General features: G+C 36.1%; 1 protein-coding gene across 1 annotated transcript; it reads right to left on the bottom strand.

The window, feature by feature from the left end:
• Window positions 1-257: 257 nt before the first annotated feature.
• wnt4 (wingless-type MMTV integration site family, member 4) lies at window positions 258-15,752 on the bottom strand. Its single transcript, XM_058792136.1, has 5 exons — window positions 15,214-15,752; window positions 5,002-5,237; window positions 4,792-4,923; window positions 2,632-2,774; window positions 258-2,548 (listed from the first exon to the last, which is right to left on the bottom strand). The coding sequence occupies exons 1-5, from the start codon at window positions 15,288-15,290 to the stop codon at window positions 2,078-2,080; spliced, it is 1,059 nt and encodes a 352-aa protein (XP_058648119.1). The 5' UTR covers window positions 15,291-15,752; the 3' UTR covers window positions 258-2,077.
• Window positions 15,753-17,208: the final 1,456 nt, after the last annotated feature.

Raw genomic sequence — 17,208 nt, 5'->3', positions numbered from 1 at the left:
TTGTTCTTGGCGTGATCGCATGACTCTCTGAGTGCAGCCTAGACCATGTCACTAGGCAGCTGGCTGACTGGTACACGCACTGGCACTGTTCTGATCCATCAAACCTAAACCATTATACACATGTCTGTAAAGCATGATAAAAATGGAAAATACCATTCGTAATATGACATTTTTCAGAAGTTCTATGGTTGTAGGTGTCGTTAACCTGGGGATTTCATAATGGCCATGTACATAATAATTCAAAAGTTTGGGGTCTCTTGTGCTCACCAAGGCTTCATTTATTTGATCAAACATGCTGTAAAAACAATAAGGAAACAATAATGAAATACTAGTTTTACATTTTTTTATATATATATTTTAAAATTGTATTTAATGTGATCAAAGCTTAATTTTCTGCATCATTACTCCAGTCTTCAGTGTCACATGATCCTTCAGAAACCATTCTAATATGCTGATTTTTGTGGAATCCATGATACATTCTTTGATTAATAGAAATACGTTGAGATATTTTGTAACATTATTTTATTTACTGTCACATTAGATCAGTTATCAAATGAATAAAAGTATTAATTTCTTTAAAAAATCTTACTAATGGCAAACTTTTGAATGTGTAACTTAAAAGAATATTCCAGCTTCAGTCCAAGCAATGGCATAATGGGATATTATGGCATATTGTTGATTACCAAAATAATTTTGACTCAACCTTTTTTGACTCAATTTGACTCAAAAAAAAAAAAGAAAAAGATGTGGTTATAGTGAGGCACGTAGATTGTGTGGCGGCCAATTTGTGGATTATTTAAATGCAATAATGGTAAAAAAAAAAAAAAAATGTTTTTTCGTAATCAACATTATGCAACAGGTGCTGTCAACTGAGCTACAAAACCAAACTTTACAAAATATCTTTGTGTGAACCCATTAAACAAGACTGAATGCATTCATAAAGACCACTGAAACCCTGCTAAAAAGAAAAGATCTGGCCACCAAGTTGGTTAATGTTTGAGGAACCTGTTTTACTATTAACGGCCTACTTCCATGAATCACCATTTGCAAAGAGCAATTCACCCAATAAGCACAATCACAAACATGTCAGTCTTTGACACGGCATATATTTCAATTTAACATACATTCATATGAAATATAGTCCTCTTCAGTGTATAAGTCTTTACAAACCTATGTTTCTTATAAAAGCATACTGGATAGCAAGTTTTACTATAGAAAAGCTTGGAGTTATGGTATCGTACATAAATAATTCAGTCACTCGGTCTGACTAATGGAGCAGGGAATGCTGGGGGATTTGCTTATTTGCGGTATGTGCGTCTGGAGAGGAAAAGTGCTAGAGTCATCGTGCACAGAATCCATGGTCCAAGCACCCCAAGCGGGTAAACAATTTATGTTTGTCAGTTTCGCGCCAGATGCATGGTTACAGCTCAGCACCAATCATCCGTCTGCGTCAATAGCTAGTTAACTAACGACTTTGATTTTCAAACAGCTTGCTAACACTTATATTTCCACTCCGTCTCGTTCGGAGTCGGTTTGCATCCCTAGTAAAGCAGGCCTTGCTTTAATACTTGCTGTACATTATCGGTGAGTGATTCTTGAATTCAAGCAGCATCACAGGAACGAATGGCCATGAGCATGGAAAACTCTATGGAAAGTACATGTACACCTGGACTGCATATCTCAGTTAGTCCGAAGTCCATCTTTCAGGATGAAACCCTAAAGCAGCATTAACAATGAAAAGGCTTTTAAATGTTGACCTTTCTCCATATTCATGTGCCCCTGATCCCAATGGCACTCCTCTGGTGCGCGTCACATTAAAAATTCACTCTCTATTTGATTGCAATAAGTTAAAATAGATAGATAGATATATATATATAAAAATAAGAGAGCAACCACAATTACAAACAGAACGAGAAGAGAGAAAAATACTCTCAATTGGGACCTCGGGTATATTCGCCCCTATATTTTAAAGTCTCATGTATGACATGTTCCTCTATTGTCTCATGAAATGCTGGGGAATTTGTCTGGTTTCCCTGTGCATGTAGGGAAGTGGTGACGATAAGTTCTGCAGTCTGGATCACCGACACGTGTGCATCTCGACCATCTTGCGGCACTGTTTGCACTTGACGTAGCAGCACCAGTGGAACTTGCAGCTGCAGCGGTCGACCACCTCCACCTCCTCCGTGTGGAATCCGCGACCGCAGCACATGAGCTCGCAGCCATCGATGGCCTTCGAGGTCTTGTTGCAGAAGCGCCCTGCTGTTCCCAGTATGCCTGGAGTTCTGGGGTCATGTTCGCAGAAGTCTGGGCTTGGGTCCAGGTACACCAGATCTTCATCTGTGTGCGGCTTGAACTGCGAGTTTCGTGGAACCAGGACCTTGGTGGTGCCCACTTTGCGCAGCTCCACTTCTGTAGCGCCGTCGAATTTCTCCTTGATGACGTTGCCCACTTTGCGGAACGGCGGCATTGCTTTCCAGCAGGTTTTTACTTCGCAGGAACCTGAAACGCCGTGGCACTTACATTCCACTCGCATGTGGTTCAGAATTGCCTTGGGATGGTAAAAGAAAGGTCATTTGTTAACAAATTATGAATGCTAAAAGCTTTCGGCATGATGCTTGTTAAGTGTCTTACCTTCCTCCCTGCCTCGTTGTTATGAAGGTTCATTAGGGCTCTGTTGGAGGACTGTCCTTTACTTCGTTCTCTGACATCCACAAAAGACTGGGAAAAAGCAACCCCGTATGCAATGTTATCCGAGCATCCTGACCACTGGAAACCTGTTGAGATAAAGGCGGTAAAAGATGGATCAGGTGTTTTTATTAGCCCATCTGGAAACAAAGGTACTGGATTGGCAATTTTTGTCCAGGTTAGTGACACCAGGGGCCAGATTTACTATCAGCTTTTGCCATCTTTTGGTGTTTAATAAATCCTGACAGTAGTTTTTTAAGACACGCAGTGGGAAATTAGCGCTGAAAAGGCTTGGACAGTTATTTTTGCAACTCGCCTTATTGAATATGCATTTGTAGGAGTTTCCCTTTTGATCTGTAAATTTATGTGAGGAGAGTATTTAAATGAATCACGCAATTTACTAAGATTTGTGCTCGTCAATTCACTGGTATTTGCGCTATTATTTAACGCCCAAAAAAGCATGTCTTAAAGTAAAATTTGCGCTGCTCTTGGTAGATTGTGCTGTCATTATGGAAATTAGATGTTGCGTCTGTGTACACATTGTCAGTAAATCCCCCGCAGAATTTTCCCAGCCCATCGGTGCTTTTATGGAGTTGCGCTCTAACGCTAATTTGCCCTGTTTAGTAAATCTGGTCCCAGATCTTTGAATGTCATTTATAGTTTAGTTTGAGACACTTACTAGTAAGTGAACTAGATATCCATGAAGAACTGTGTATTTGACTGTTATGTAGTTTTAGTTAATAATATGAAATAGTCTGCAATTATTTTCTGTATTTTACTGTCATTTACTGCAGAGGTTTTCAAACGTTTTTATGCTTTTTGATTATAGAGGAGAGGGGATAAGCTGAGCCAGTGGGTAAGTTGACCCACCCCCTGTATCTTGGCATCTGTACACTTTTACTGTCATGTGATCTTGTATTTTGGACCCACCCATCATTTCTGCCAGACTGTAAAAAGGAGAAACACACTGGAGGTGTGGAAGGCACCTATTTACTTTAAAAACTGTTTTTGCCTTGTCAAAGTAATATTTTAGCATTACATCAAAGTAAATTTATTCAGGTCTAAAAATATTTATGATGCATATAGGTGATTTAGTAACATATAAAACCATGCAAGTCATTTAGCTAAATATTAGCCTGAATTGGTAAGCTAGCTAGGTTTTTTTTCTTTCCAAAATGGCAGCTATTGGGCAAAGTGAGTTAAATGCTGTGGGGGGTGTATATGTATATGTGTGTGTGTGTGTGTGTGTGTGTGTGTGTGTATATATATATGTATATGTGTGTGTGTGTATATATGTGTGTGTATATATATATATATATATATATATATATATTAGTAGTTTATTTGACAGTGTACAAGTACACCAAATCCTTCTCTGATAAGAACCAGAAGATGTTTTTCATCACATTATAATCATATCTTTCCACCTGTAGTCCCCAATGGCCTGTTCGCCATTGCAGAAAAGCTACCATGCCAAGAAACTTTTAACTATAATGTTTATTAGTTTCAGTGACATTTATTCATTAATTGTAATTCAGTTTTTATATAATTTAACTCAACAAACTCCGTTTAGGCTGTTTTTGGGAAGGCTATAATTTTGGTGTTCAGCATATTGTTTCAGAAATGCACGAGATTTAAATTTAAACTTCATTTGGTTAGTTCTATGTTGTTTAAGTTAGCTTTAAAAAAAGAAATGTTGGTTTGTAAAAGGAAATATGATTATTAAATTAGTTTAAAAGAGATAAATAATTTTATAAATTTCACAGGGGTTTGAATCTGTTTTATGAATTTATTTATTTATTTTTGGTGTTGAATCAGTTTTATGGTGCATCTTTTACCCACTACTTTTATTTATATATATATATATATATATATAATATACAGTATATGTTATATATCCTGTTCATAAACTGCACCTATCAACAACATGAATTGTTATTTGATGACTCTTCCTGTCTAATCTGCACCATACACCTTTGTCTGAAAGACTAATGCTTATAGCTATTTTAATCATCATAGTTCTAATCATTTAATCATAATTATTAATAGTGGTTTCACAGCAATAAATCAATCATCATAATCGTTATTCAAACAAACTGCACATACCTTCTGGACTGACACCGTGCACATTGCGGTCGCAGCCACACTTGTCCAGCTCCCCACTGCTGCAGGCTCTGGTCACTGCAAAGGCTACGCTAGCAGCAGATATGGCGTACACAAATGCAGCTTCCCGTGTACCTGTGACACAAATAAACAGCCATTAAGCTTGCACACAGTTTTAAGCATGTCCAGTTAAATTTATATGAGGCTACTTACCTTGTGTGACCACTTTGCCAAACACAGGAACACTCTCTAGCGTCGAGCAGTTCCAGCGTCGGTTGCGGAACTGAAACTGGCACTCGTCGATGGCGAGCTGAGCACCCCTGCGGACTGCGTCCATTACCTCAACATTACGCTTGCAGATCTGAACCTGCCTCTGGATGAGTCCTCTGAGCTTCTCACAGGTTTCTTCATCCGAGATGCTCCCCACTGATGACAGCTTTGCCAGGTATCTGAGGACGAACCGAGTCGTGATCAATAAATGTTCATAATGCAGGCATTTGTAAAGAAAAAACGGTCAGAATTTATTTTAAATTCTTGCTATTAACAAACCATTAACTATGACTTTTCCCTCAATAAACTCCTAATCTGCTGCTTATTAATAGTTAGTATAAGGTAGTTGTTAAGTTTAGGTATTGGGTAGGATTGGGGATGTAGAATATGGTCATGCAGAATATGTGCTTTATAAGCACTAGTTAACAGCCAATATGTTAATAATAGATATGCTAATAAGCAACTAGTTAATAGTGAGAATTGGTCCTTGTACTAAAGTGTTACTGAAAAAACTATGTATCTAGACGCTGCATGTTTTTGGAGCTTGAAGAAAAGAGTAAATATAATTTGCAATATTAAAATGTTGTTATATATATATATATATATATATATATATATATATATATATATATATATATATATATATATATATATTATTATTATTAAATTGTTTTTTCTTTATTTTAAATATATATTATCATATTTATTATCAAAATATAAATCTTTTCTAACAATATTAGTCTTTACTATCACTTTGTATCAATTTAACACATCCCTGCTGAATAAAAGTATTAATTTCTTAGAAAAATGAAAAACTTTTGAACGGTAGTGTATAATGTTGCAAACGATTTCTATTTTAAATAAATGCTGTTCTTTTTAACTTTTATTCATCAAAGAATCCTGAAAAAAAGTATCACAGGTTCGAAAAACATATTAAACAACACAAATGTTTTCAACATTGATAATACATCAACATATTACAATGATTTTTGAAAGATCATGTGTGATAGAAGACTGGAGTAATAATGCTGAAAATTCAGCTTTGCATCACAGAAATAAATAATATTTAAAAATTATATTAAAATAGAAAACCATTATTTTAAATTGCAGTAATATTTCACAATTTTACTGTTTTTATTCTTCTTCTGTATTTTTGATCAAATAAATGCAGCCTTGATGAGCATGAGAAATTTATTTTGAAACATCAAACATTTTACTGTGGTCATTTTATTAATTTATTTATATAAGTTTTAGCAAATTTTGGGTTTTGTTTATTTATTTATTTGTTTGATTGATTGTTTGTTTGTTTTAGTTAAATGGCTTGATTTATTTGTTAAAGGCATCGTTCCACTAGTTTGGTGACCCAAAATAGTTTTTTTCATCGACTTCATAGCACAAACAGTACAATAAACACCGCTAACATAAACAGCTTTGCCCTCCTTTGACGTTCTTGGAAGGCTGTGCTGGACAGATGACGTAAGGGTGATGTTGAGAGAGACGGATAGAGACAATCTTCATCCATCACCTCCAGGGCCAGGGGGTCGGGGCAACACCATCGCTTTAAAGGGTCTGCTGAGCTGCATCTCTTTAAGGCACCTTATAAAAATAGTCCTGTACTACAACACATCGCACAGGTTTTCATCCGTACACACCAAGCTTGGTCTCATTATCATCAAGACTGGTGGAGATCAAAGTCTTGACTGTTTAAAGTCTGCACAGATGTGTGCAGGTGATGTTTGCAAGGGTGCTCACGAATGGGTTTGTTTTGCATTATTTGTTTCTGAAGGTCTTTTTGGTGTGGTGCTGGGTCATTCCAAAGTGTGCCCAAGTGTATTGCGGATGGAGGTCTTAAGAATGGCTTTGAAGGTGCTGTGCAGTAAATACTCAATTAAGTTGCAAGATCTCAAGTTTATTGATTCGGATCGTAGCTCAAGGCTAACCATAAAAATCAGCACGGATCGCATCTGACTCACGAGATGCTCATCATGTAAATGCGAGTATTTACACTATGTTTAAAAGGGGGTTTTCGCAGCGATGCAACCATTTTTGGTTACTTTTCATGGAATGGTTCTCAGAAGAACATTTTAGAAATCTAAGAGCCTTCTGTGGAATGGAAAGATTAAATGTTCTTAATAGAACCATCAATGCCAACACTGTAAAACCAAACAGTAAAATTAATTTTTTTTAAAAACTTCACAAGTACTACAATCTTATTGTACTTGACAGAAAAAAGTTACATGAACTTAATAACCAATTATATTAAGCTGAACTTGAAATAAATGAGTTACAGCAGACTTCTTGTTGTCAGCATACTTTGCGTTAAGGAGAATTTAAATGTTTAAATTAAGTTCTGTTTTTGTGTGTTTTTGCACAGGATGTGTTAATGTTTAATGTTCCGTTAAATTGGGATTTTTAGGGGTTTCTTTTAATGACGATCCACAATTGTTACCTTCAAATAGCTATTTTACCTGATTTAACCCATAAAATGTAGTTTTGTTTGTATAGATTAATGTATTTAGGTTGATTCAGCGATATTTAATCATATTTTTGACTTGGAAACAAAACAAAAGAAACGTAGATGTTAACCAGCTAATCTGATGTTAATGCAATCACATGTAAGTTCAATTGCAATTAACATTCAAAATTAAAGTTCTACGAACTCAATCTTTGAGTTTGACTTTACAATTTTGATGTAGCTGGCCTCGATTGTTTGATATCAGGATTTAAAGTGAATAGGGAAGCTTTATTTCTTGGTTTCAAGAGCTCATCTTAAGTTAAAACGGCACGTCCAGCTCCCTGCAGCTGGCAGCGGTGCATCCCAACCCTCTCTGCTGTTGACAGGAGCTGATTTTGAAGGCCACGGCTGGGGCAGATAAGAAACAAACACCTCCTTGTCCACGGGACCATCATCTCTGCTCTCTTGAGCTTTGATAACACACTCCTGTCCGGCCAAAAGATGAAGCATGACATCAGCGGAGTGGCCAGATGCACATGCATTCTGCTCGGAGGGTGTTTGACTTTCTTTTTTTATAGCATCTGTTGACGATTGCATGTTCTTGCATGCGTGTTTACAGCTTTTGTTTGTTTCACCAGTAAATTAGCTCTGTGATCCTGACCTGATAATGAATCTGGCAGCCAAATGGCAGAGGAGGCCCATCCGTTCTGGCGGGATAAGCGCTGGAATATAATATATCAGTGCCAGATGCTCTCATAAGACTTGCGCTCGTATCAAGCTCGGGATTTTGACAAACAAACACCTGAAGAATGGCCCACTGCGTATTTGTCTGGGAAAAAGATTGTCTGAGACCTTGAGAGAATCTTGTTTTCATTGCTTCCCAATTCTAGCTCTCTAGCTTTCTTCTACGCACTCGCTAATCGCAGTGCTAAGTTTGGGAAAACAAAGGGAGCCGACTGTGGGATTTTGTAAAAGAATGGGAGATGCCTTCCTCTGTGCTTTCTGGGAGGTTTTTGCGGGAGCATTCCACCTGGAGCATGGTGCCTTCTTCCTTTTGTGTCATGTTTGTGTTGAATTACATTGCCCTGGCCTTCGAGCGCTGTTGGCTCCAGATGGCTTAGCCAAGCGCAACTTAGCACGCAACCATGCTGTTCGAGAGAGTTTGGAAGAGAATAAAAGAGAAAAAGAGAGCGGCAACACGTACACACGCTTGGCTGTATATATCCGCTCGCTTCGTGCTGCTGTCAACGTATAAACACACTGAAAGTTATATAACATACACTACCGTTTATGCTTACCAAGGCTGCATTTATTTGATCAAAAATACAGTGATTATTGTGAAATATTTGCAATTCAAAATAGTTATTTTCTATTTCTTAATATATTTTAAAATGTAATTCATTCCAGCTGAATTTTCCTCCAGGCTTCAGTGTCACATGCTGCTCAAGAACATTTCTTATTAATAATGATGGAAGCAGTTGTGCTGTTTTATATTTTTGTGGAAACCAGGATACTTTTTTTTTTTTTTTTTTTTTTTTCAGGATTATTTGATGAATGGAGAGTACAAGAGAACCCAACTTTTGAATGGTAGTGTATAAATATATGTTGCAACTCAAAAGCTTCACTTCCTCTCAGAATCTTTTTGTGAGTTTATTGAATAATCAAACGATGGATGTTGACATTTCCTGTCTCTCTGCTGTAAATCGCTGAAAGTAAATATCAGACCTGTGCAAGCTACCGATAGCAAGTAAACATGCGTGCTATGGCGTCCAAGCGCCACAATTTCATGATGTTTACCAAAATATTTGATATTTACATATTTGTCAGCTGTGCGTCACAAGGTGCTCATGTCTGTGTATTAAAAGCTGTTTCTCTGAAATGAATTCAGTGTTAGGGGTGTTTAAGGGAACTGATGCATTTTAGTGCTTCGTATTTCACCCACATATTTCCATTTTTATTATTAATATTCTTAAACACTACCTCCATTTAAAGACATTTAATGTCCCTCGGAATTACCAAGAAGAGTGTTTTGAACAGAAACACTATTGCTGTTACTATAATGCATGGCTTTTGGAAATGCTCATACTTTTCCAAAAAACTTTGTGGGAAACTCAACCTGCACCATTTGTGGCACTGGCAGGAATGATATATTAAGTGGTTCAAAATTTTCCTTTTCTAATCAATCAGATTTGATTTTTACAGGGCAGATGATGAATTGCATTAATTATTCAACCACCCAAAGGGCCATAAGTGACAACATGCCAGCAACCTCTTAGCAAGCAGTAAGGCACCGAGCTGGTGAGTTTTGCATGCTCAAGCACCTCTTGCATTTTCATTAAGAGAAGCACAATTTTTTTGTCCTAATGACATTAAATATTCAGGTGATTTTAATTGTAAAGAGTGTAAATATTAGTTTGAATAGTTGAAATTACTAAGATTCAAAGGTTAGAGGTTGGTAAAATTTTTAAATGTTTTTAATGCTCAGAAAGGTTGCATTTATTTTATTAACAATACAGTAAAATCAGTAATATCTTCAAACATGATTACAGTTTTATATAACTGCTTTCTATTGTAATATATTTTACAATGGAATTTATTTGTGTGATGCAAAGCTGAATTTTCAGCATCCATTTCTCCAGTCTTCAGTGTCACATGATCCTTCAGAATGTTTTTTTTTTGTTGTTGTTTTTTTGCAGCGCAAAAACATTTATTATTATCAATGTTGAAAACGGTTGTGCTGCTTAATATTTTTTTTGTGGAATGCCTGACAGTTTTTTCAGGATTTTTTGATGACTAGAAAGTTAAAAAGAAAAGCATTTATTTGAAATAGTATTTTTTGCATTATAAATTAATTTAGAGACAATTTAATGCATTTTTTTTCTGAATAAAAGGATTAATTTTGTAATTTCTGAAAGGTAGTCTGAAGATGATGACAGTCACACCTTAATTCTCCTTACAAGACTGAAAATACAGTCAAGATGTCCTAAAGAAAGGAGCCAAAATGTGAATCAAACATCCATCACAGAATGCGACATGTTTTCAGAAACAGATGTCATTCTTGCACAACAGAGTTTCTCTCATAAACAGCTCTTGTTTCCTCAATAACTCAGTGACTCATTGGGATTTCTAGGTCTTGCAGACTATTCACAGCACATGTACCAAAAAGTAATTCGCTCGTTTGCTTTAAGTTATGATCGTTCGCCTAGTGCTACAGGACAGAGTCTTATTGCATTTACACTATGCTTATCTGCAAGTCTAGTGGATGTCTTTAACTCTAGAGGGCAGTGTTATCTCATTTATTGACAATATCCTAAAAGATTAGCATTGCAATTAACTGAACATGTCAATTAACTTCAGTCAATCATATTAATCCTATTTGATGTCCAAGAATAAAATGTTTTGTTTTAAGCTTGTTTCTCTTCTAGCAAATTAAACATTGAATGTACCAGATCTACATCATGAAGATACAATCTTCAGAGACTTTCAGAGAGGTAAAATAAATTTTAAAAAAAAGTAAAAAAATCTATACAGATTAATTCAGCTTCGCTAGTTGTCCCATATGATTATCTGCTTCTACAAAATAGGACCTTTTGGATCACATGCCTTCAAAACCAAATGAAAAAGGATTAGATATGTAAATATAATTTGCATCAATTCAAGAGGTAAATTATAGATTATTACAGAGTCATTCCTAACTTGTTCTATTTAGGTGCTGACAGGCCCCTATGGAAGTTTTGGAATTTTGTTTTTAAGAGAAAAGAACTTGAGAAATGTTGTTGTCTGATGATGAGATGGAACATAAGAATACGAAAGTAAAGGCCAAAAATGTATACAATTAAATGTTTTGGTCATAAAATTGTGCATGAGGCCTCTCAGAAGAGCCAATGTGGCTCTTGATCTCAATTTGCATTTTTGAAAAGCATTATTTCTGGAAGAACATAAATGTTTATTAATGGGCTCTCGATTAGAGATTATTCAAATTCATCTTTTTAATCTTTCTTTTACTGTATTTGTCCGTCACCTGTCTTTTTATGCCATCTTAAGCATTTTATTAGGCTAGTTGAGGAGGGAAATGGTGGAGGTTGCCTGTTTTTATCAAATTAACCTTTTAATAGGCTGCTGTATGAGTGGCGGTATGTGACAACAGGTTTTACAGCTTCATTACCCTGTTGTCACTGGTGTTATTTGTGTTATCAGTGCTCGGCGCCAGGATGTATTTCGCATTAGAGGTTTCTCTCTTCTCATGTTGCTCATCAGCTGTGAACTATTTATTGACCGTCCTGTGCTAACGTCTCAACCACTGTTCTTTCCATTCCGTTCAATGAGAGAGACACTGTATCACTTCCCAAACAAATACAACTGCATGGTTTGGTATTCTATTCATAATCACAACTGCAAATGCGTTTTTACATTAGTAAACTTTCTGTGACCTGCAGCATATCAAAAAACATCTGTGTTTGACACCATGCAACTCTTTCTTTAGTTCTGAAATTGTTGCATCAGGAAACTTGAAAAGGAAAATTCATCAAGATAAACTTGAAAGTTTAAAAAGGTTGCACAGGCCTTATGTTGGTTACTTAAAGGAATAGTTCAGAACAGGGATAGTCAATAAAAATTTCCTTAGGCCATCCTGAGATGAGTTTGTTTCTTCTGTTCACCATTGGATTCACTGCAGTGAATGGGTGCCATCATAATGAGAGTCCAAAACATCACAATAACCGACAAGTAATCCACAGGACTCCAGTCCATCGTTTAATGTCTTGTGAAATGAAAAGCTGCATGTTTGTGGGGCATTTAAACTAACCCGTTACTTCCATAATTCATAATAATGCTTTCTCCAGTGAAAAAGTCCATCCTCTGTTGTCTTCTCACATCAAAATCCACCAACATACTCGTTTAGCTTTTACTTGTAAACGGTGCTCTTGATCTGTGCATATTTCTCTTCCGATTCAGACGAGACTACTTTTTTCACTGGAAAAGCGTTAGTGTGCATATATTTTATCTAAAAGCCAGTTTGAAGTTAAAAACACCTTTAATGATTTTTTTTTTAAGCAGCTTAAACATGCAGGTTTTCGCTTCACAAGATGTTAATTGACAATGGAGTCCTGTGGATTACTTATTGTGATGTTTTTATAAGCTGTTTGGACTCATTCTGACGGCACCCATTCACTGCAGAGGATCCATTGGTGATCCAATGGTAAATTTCTCCAAATCTGTTCCCATGAGAAAACAAACTTATCTATATCTTGGATGTCCCAAGGATGAGTAGATTTTCTTTTTTTGGTTGAACTATTCCTTTAAAGATTGGATGGATTGATAGAGTTCTTCTATTTTTCAATAGAATTCTACAAATTCTTTTAGAAGGATATTTGTTCATCTGTAACACGGAAACTGCTCAATCAGTTAGAAAAGACATACTACACTAAGTTGGAACAGACTGAAAGTTTGTGAATGTAATTTGAAATGTTGATCCTAGTTTAAGGATTTTGAAGTTTGATCATATATTGACTTTGCCAAACCAAGATAAAAGCAATAGTGGCTGCTTGTTGAAATGCATTTGAATAAGGATTGAAAGTGACTATCTGCAGTGTTTATTTAGAAAAGAGTTTGTTTAATAACATTTTACCATCTGTTATTTATAGTCTCTAATTAATGATTCATTCCTGGCATTTTAATACAAACAAACTGAAAATGGTCATTCATAAAATATTATAAAGCAATGTAGACTTATATTTGCATGAACAAGCACATACTGTTGATGGAGGTTTGAAGATGTGCAGGTGCAGTACAACTGCTCTTGTAACCTGCACCTGCACCTGCACCTCAACCTTCTACAGGTGCTGATGGATGTGCTCGAGAATAATACAATCACACAAATGAAAAGCTCTCGACTGTACTTCAAAACATTTAATTATGACTATCGAGAAAAGAGTGGACTTTTACACCCTAGCAGGAGAAAGTTATTTAATGCACACTCTTAAAAGTGACTCTTCATACTAGAACTACAAATGCTTTACAGCTTGATACTTTTTAAGCACCAAAAAACCTTTTTTCTCTTGTTTTCAGAATGTTTATATTCTGGTGTTTCAAAGAGCTCAGATGCCAAAACACTGATCCGAAGAACCTATAATGAAACATCGAGAACGTTTTAAAGTCTACACCTAACCTACTATACAGTAAATCCATTAAAGTACTTTTATTTTTGAAGATTTGCTGAACAGTAATCCACAGGCTTCTTATATGCAACCAACAGGAGACAAAACAGAAAAAGTTTGCTTACTCAGTCATACCTTTAATCTGATTTTATTTTAAATGATTGAGACAAAACATAAAGTGTTTTCTTAATCTTACTTTGCATCTAAATCTCATTTTAAGATCAGTCATGATAAAATCACTGTTTATTTCATCTGAACTAAAATAAGACAGCTGTGTTGCTTAGAAGTTTTGCCTCTGAAAATGATCTTTGTTAAAAAAAGCATGCAACAAATTTACTCAAATTTACCATATGTGTTGTTAATTGTCATGCAGTTGTCACTGAGCAATATTTTTTTACTTTAAGAATTAAAATGAATAAACCTTAATGCTTTAATGTTGTTTGGATATTGCAGGCTTTAAGTTTTTACTCTCTGTGCCATTTCCTTGTTGTTCGAATTAACGGTAAACTTAAACCTTACAGTTCTTATCAAAACTTAGTCACATTTTATGACATTCAAGTTCAATTAGCTGTTTTCCTTAACCTGTAAATAATATTTACAGTGTGTCTTGATCGTTAGACGACATTTCAGCTTCTTGCCCACGTGTTGCACATATAACTCGAAGCGATCACATTTTTTTGTTTTGCTAAAGAAAACCTGTCTAATGTCTATTTGGCTACTTGCTAATACCTGTCCTGAGATGGGGTTGGAATAGTGTACAAGCTCCTGTCAGAATGATCATATTTTGTAGACAGGTAGGAGGTTTCCCTCAAGTGTGAAGCGTGTCTGTACATGTCCCAAACCTGTCACCACGCCTTTAGTTAAAAACACTCTTTCATCGAAAACTCAACTACATCTGAATAGATTAAATAATGTGCTATTTCTGCCCCGAGGATACAGATAAATAATTCTAAACACCTAGAAATGCAAACATCTTGATATGGCCTTAACATAGCATGCTATTCTGCTTCTTAACTATATAAATATCAAAATCATGTCATTGATTTATGAGTTCTGTGCTGTAATCAAAAAATGATCATAAGTGATTCATTTATACAGCTCTCTTCAGCACTAAAGAGTGCTGTTACTGCTGTCATATTCATGCATTGCTCTACAGGCTGCGCGCAACCCGCGCCAAGCGCGGCTGTGCCAAAAGCACATGAACTGAACCTCTCCAAATAACCGGTTTCATTTCCTTATATTTCGTGCAGTCCATACAAGTGCATGCTTTGACATTTTAATTTTCTATTAAAGGCTACTTTAGAGTTCTTAGACAACGTTTACAACTGCTTTGCGGGCTACTTCATGTCTTCTGCGCTTTCAAAAATTGTAGGCTAATCTAGATAGGTTATATTCTCATTCACAATCACAAGTTCGCTTAGTTTCAGATTTGTAGTTCACATGCTGCATTTGACATTTGCTTTTAGGTATCTGATTGACTTTACTCATAACAGTCAACCTAGACATCAAAACATCACATGAATGAAGAAAGTGATATTGACTTACAGCCAGTTGCTCGCATTGGCGGAGAAGAGTGCTAGAAAGAGCATAAGCAGTGACCTTATCAAATACTCCGATGACATCTTGAAAGGATAAATCAGGTAAAGGTTGCTGGCGTAAAATCCTCAGGAGGAGTTTATCAGGGCACCGCGCGGAAAAAGTTGCATAGAAAAGCGATTAATCCATCATTGCGCATCCATTTGGATGAGAAGCAGGTCTGTCCGGATCAACAGTTCTTGTCTCCTCGTGTAAACAAGCGCAAGTGCTCGATATAGTTTATATGTAGTGGCAGCAAAATCACACTGAGCGGTATCCTCCGATGCGATTTCTTGAGAGCGCCTGCAGCGGTTTCCACGGTCAGCTTTTACGCAGCATCAGACAAAGATGAACTACGCGCGGTCCAGCCGGTAAAGTGAGTCTAAATGACAGTCCCGGTCCTGTGCGTGTAGTTAATTCATCTAAACGTGAAGTTCAGCTCCGTTTGATGACCCCTATAGATGCCACTCTGAATTGAGTCTGAGAGGGAATGCTGAATTTACTGACTCCTGAAGGGTTTGGTAGGGGCGGCGCGTCATTTGGGGGAGGTTTTGATGTGTGAGAAAGCAGATAAAGGCGGGTTTAGTGCATGCATATATGTTTTCTCTTGCTCTTGGCTGCCGAGTATTTATTTTTATTTTTTTTTAAGTTCTCCAGAGGGACTCAATGCGGCAATTATTCGCCGTGCTTGAGGTATAACCGCTTATGATTTTGGCAAGGTGTATTTTCCCTGGCCTCAGTGCCCCCAAACGCAAGTACTTTGTGGTTAGGATGCTATTTATAGGATGTCTAGCATTTTGACAACTTTGGACAAAAATAGACCACAGACATTGCTGTTATTATGGCATATTATTATTAGGCTATCATGAATGCTGTGATGCATAGTTGTCATTGAAAATGAGAATGAAGTGTCAATTCAAGACGGAGCGTTTTCAAAGGTCAAGTCTGATTTATTAGGGGTGCGTAGACAAAAAACAGGTTTGTATTCGTATTGGACATTTGTCTGAAATCAGTCATGGTGGTTTCACTTTGGGTCGTGTCAGCATAATCGCAGCAACAGTTCATCATAAGTTCACGTGTTTTAACATGGTATAGCCTATATGCAATGGGAAATCACAAACATCTTTCTATGCTGGTAAATTTTATGTGTAATTGTTTTTATCTTGCAAGTTTACTAGGCTGACAGACAAGTGCTTGACTAGGTCACTCGGAATCACCGTTGACCAACAGAGGGAGAAAGTGAGTAACAATATCTGATGCTTGAGTCAAGGCTGGCGTTGGCTGGTTTCTGAATTGGTAGTATGGTTTTTTTGGCTTAACTATGATTTTATTGTTGTTGTTGTGGTTGTAAAAGCAAAATTTAGGTAGAATTATTTTATAAGCCATTAAAATGATAATGATTGAATAATTGAAATAGTGATTAAAACATTTACAAATAATGTTTAATTTATGTAAAAATTACAATCATTGTGTTGTTTTAAAATATCTTTGAAAGAAGTCTTATGCTCACCATGGTTGCATTTATTTGAAAATTACAGTAAATGAATAAAATACATTTATTTCTGTGCAGAGTTGAATTTTCAGCATCATTACTCCAGTCATCATGATGAAATGATCCTTCAGATTTCATTCTAATATGCTAATTTACTGCTCAATATTTCTTCTTATTATTAACATGGAAAAAAGTTGTGCTGCTTAATATTTTTTTGCTGAACCCATGATGCAATTTTCTTAGACGAATCAGTATGAAGAATAGAACAGAAAAGCTTTTATAAGAAATAGGAATCTTTTGTAAAATTATATTTACTATTCATAAATTTAATGCATCCTTGCTGAATAAAAACATTATTATTATTATTTTAATTCTAAGGTGTTGTTTGAATGAGCTGACTAATGACATTAATAAATTATAATTAGTAGAAAGAAAGTAAATTTATTTTTTTGCAGCCATGCAGTCGTGTTTAG

The sequence above is a fragment of the Onychostoma macrolepis genome, chromosome 11, assembly GCF_012432095.1.
Source record: "Onychostoma macrolepis isolate SWU-2019 chromosome 11, ASM1243209v1, whole genome shotgun sequence".
Classification (NCBI taxonomy): domain Eukaryota; kingdom Metazoa; phylum Chordata; class Actinopteri; order Cypriniformes; family Cyprinidae; genus Onychostoma; species Onychostoma macrolepis.
The sequence above is the reverse complement of the archived record's forward strand: the minus strand, read 5'-3'. Positions and strand labels throughout refer to the sequence as shown.

Coding starts and splice junctions, on each gene's coding strand:
- wnt4 (XM_058792136.1), bottom strand. CDS start 15,290: ATGTCATCGGAGTATTTGATAAGGTCACTGCTTATGCTCTTTCTAGCA. Junction 5,238..15,213: donor GCCAATGCGAGCAACTGGCT/GTAAGTCAATAT, acceptor GTTCGTCCTCAG/ATACCTGGCAAAGCTGTCAT. Junction 4,924..5,001: donor TGGCAAAGTGGTCACACAAG/GTAAGTAGCCTC, acceptor TTTGTGTCACAG/GTACACGGGAAGCTGCATTT.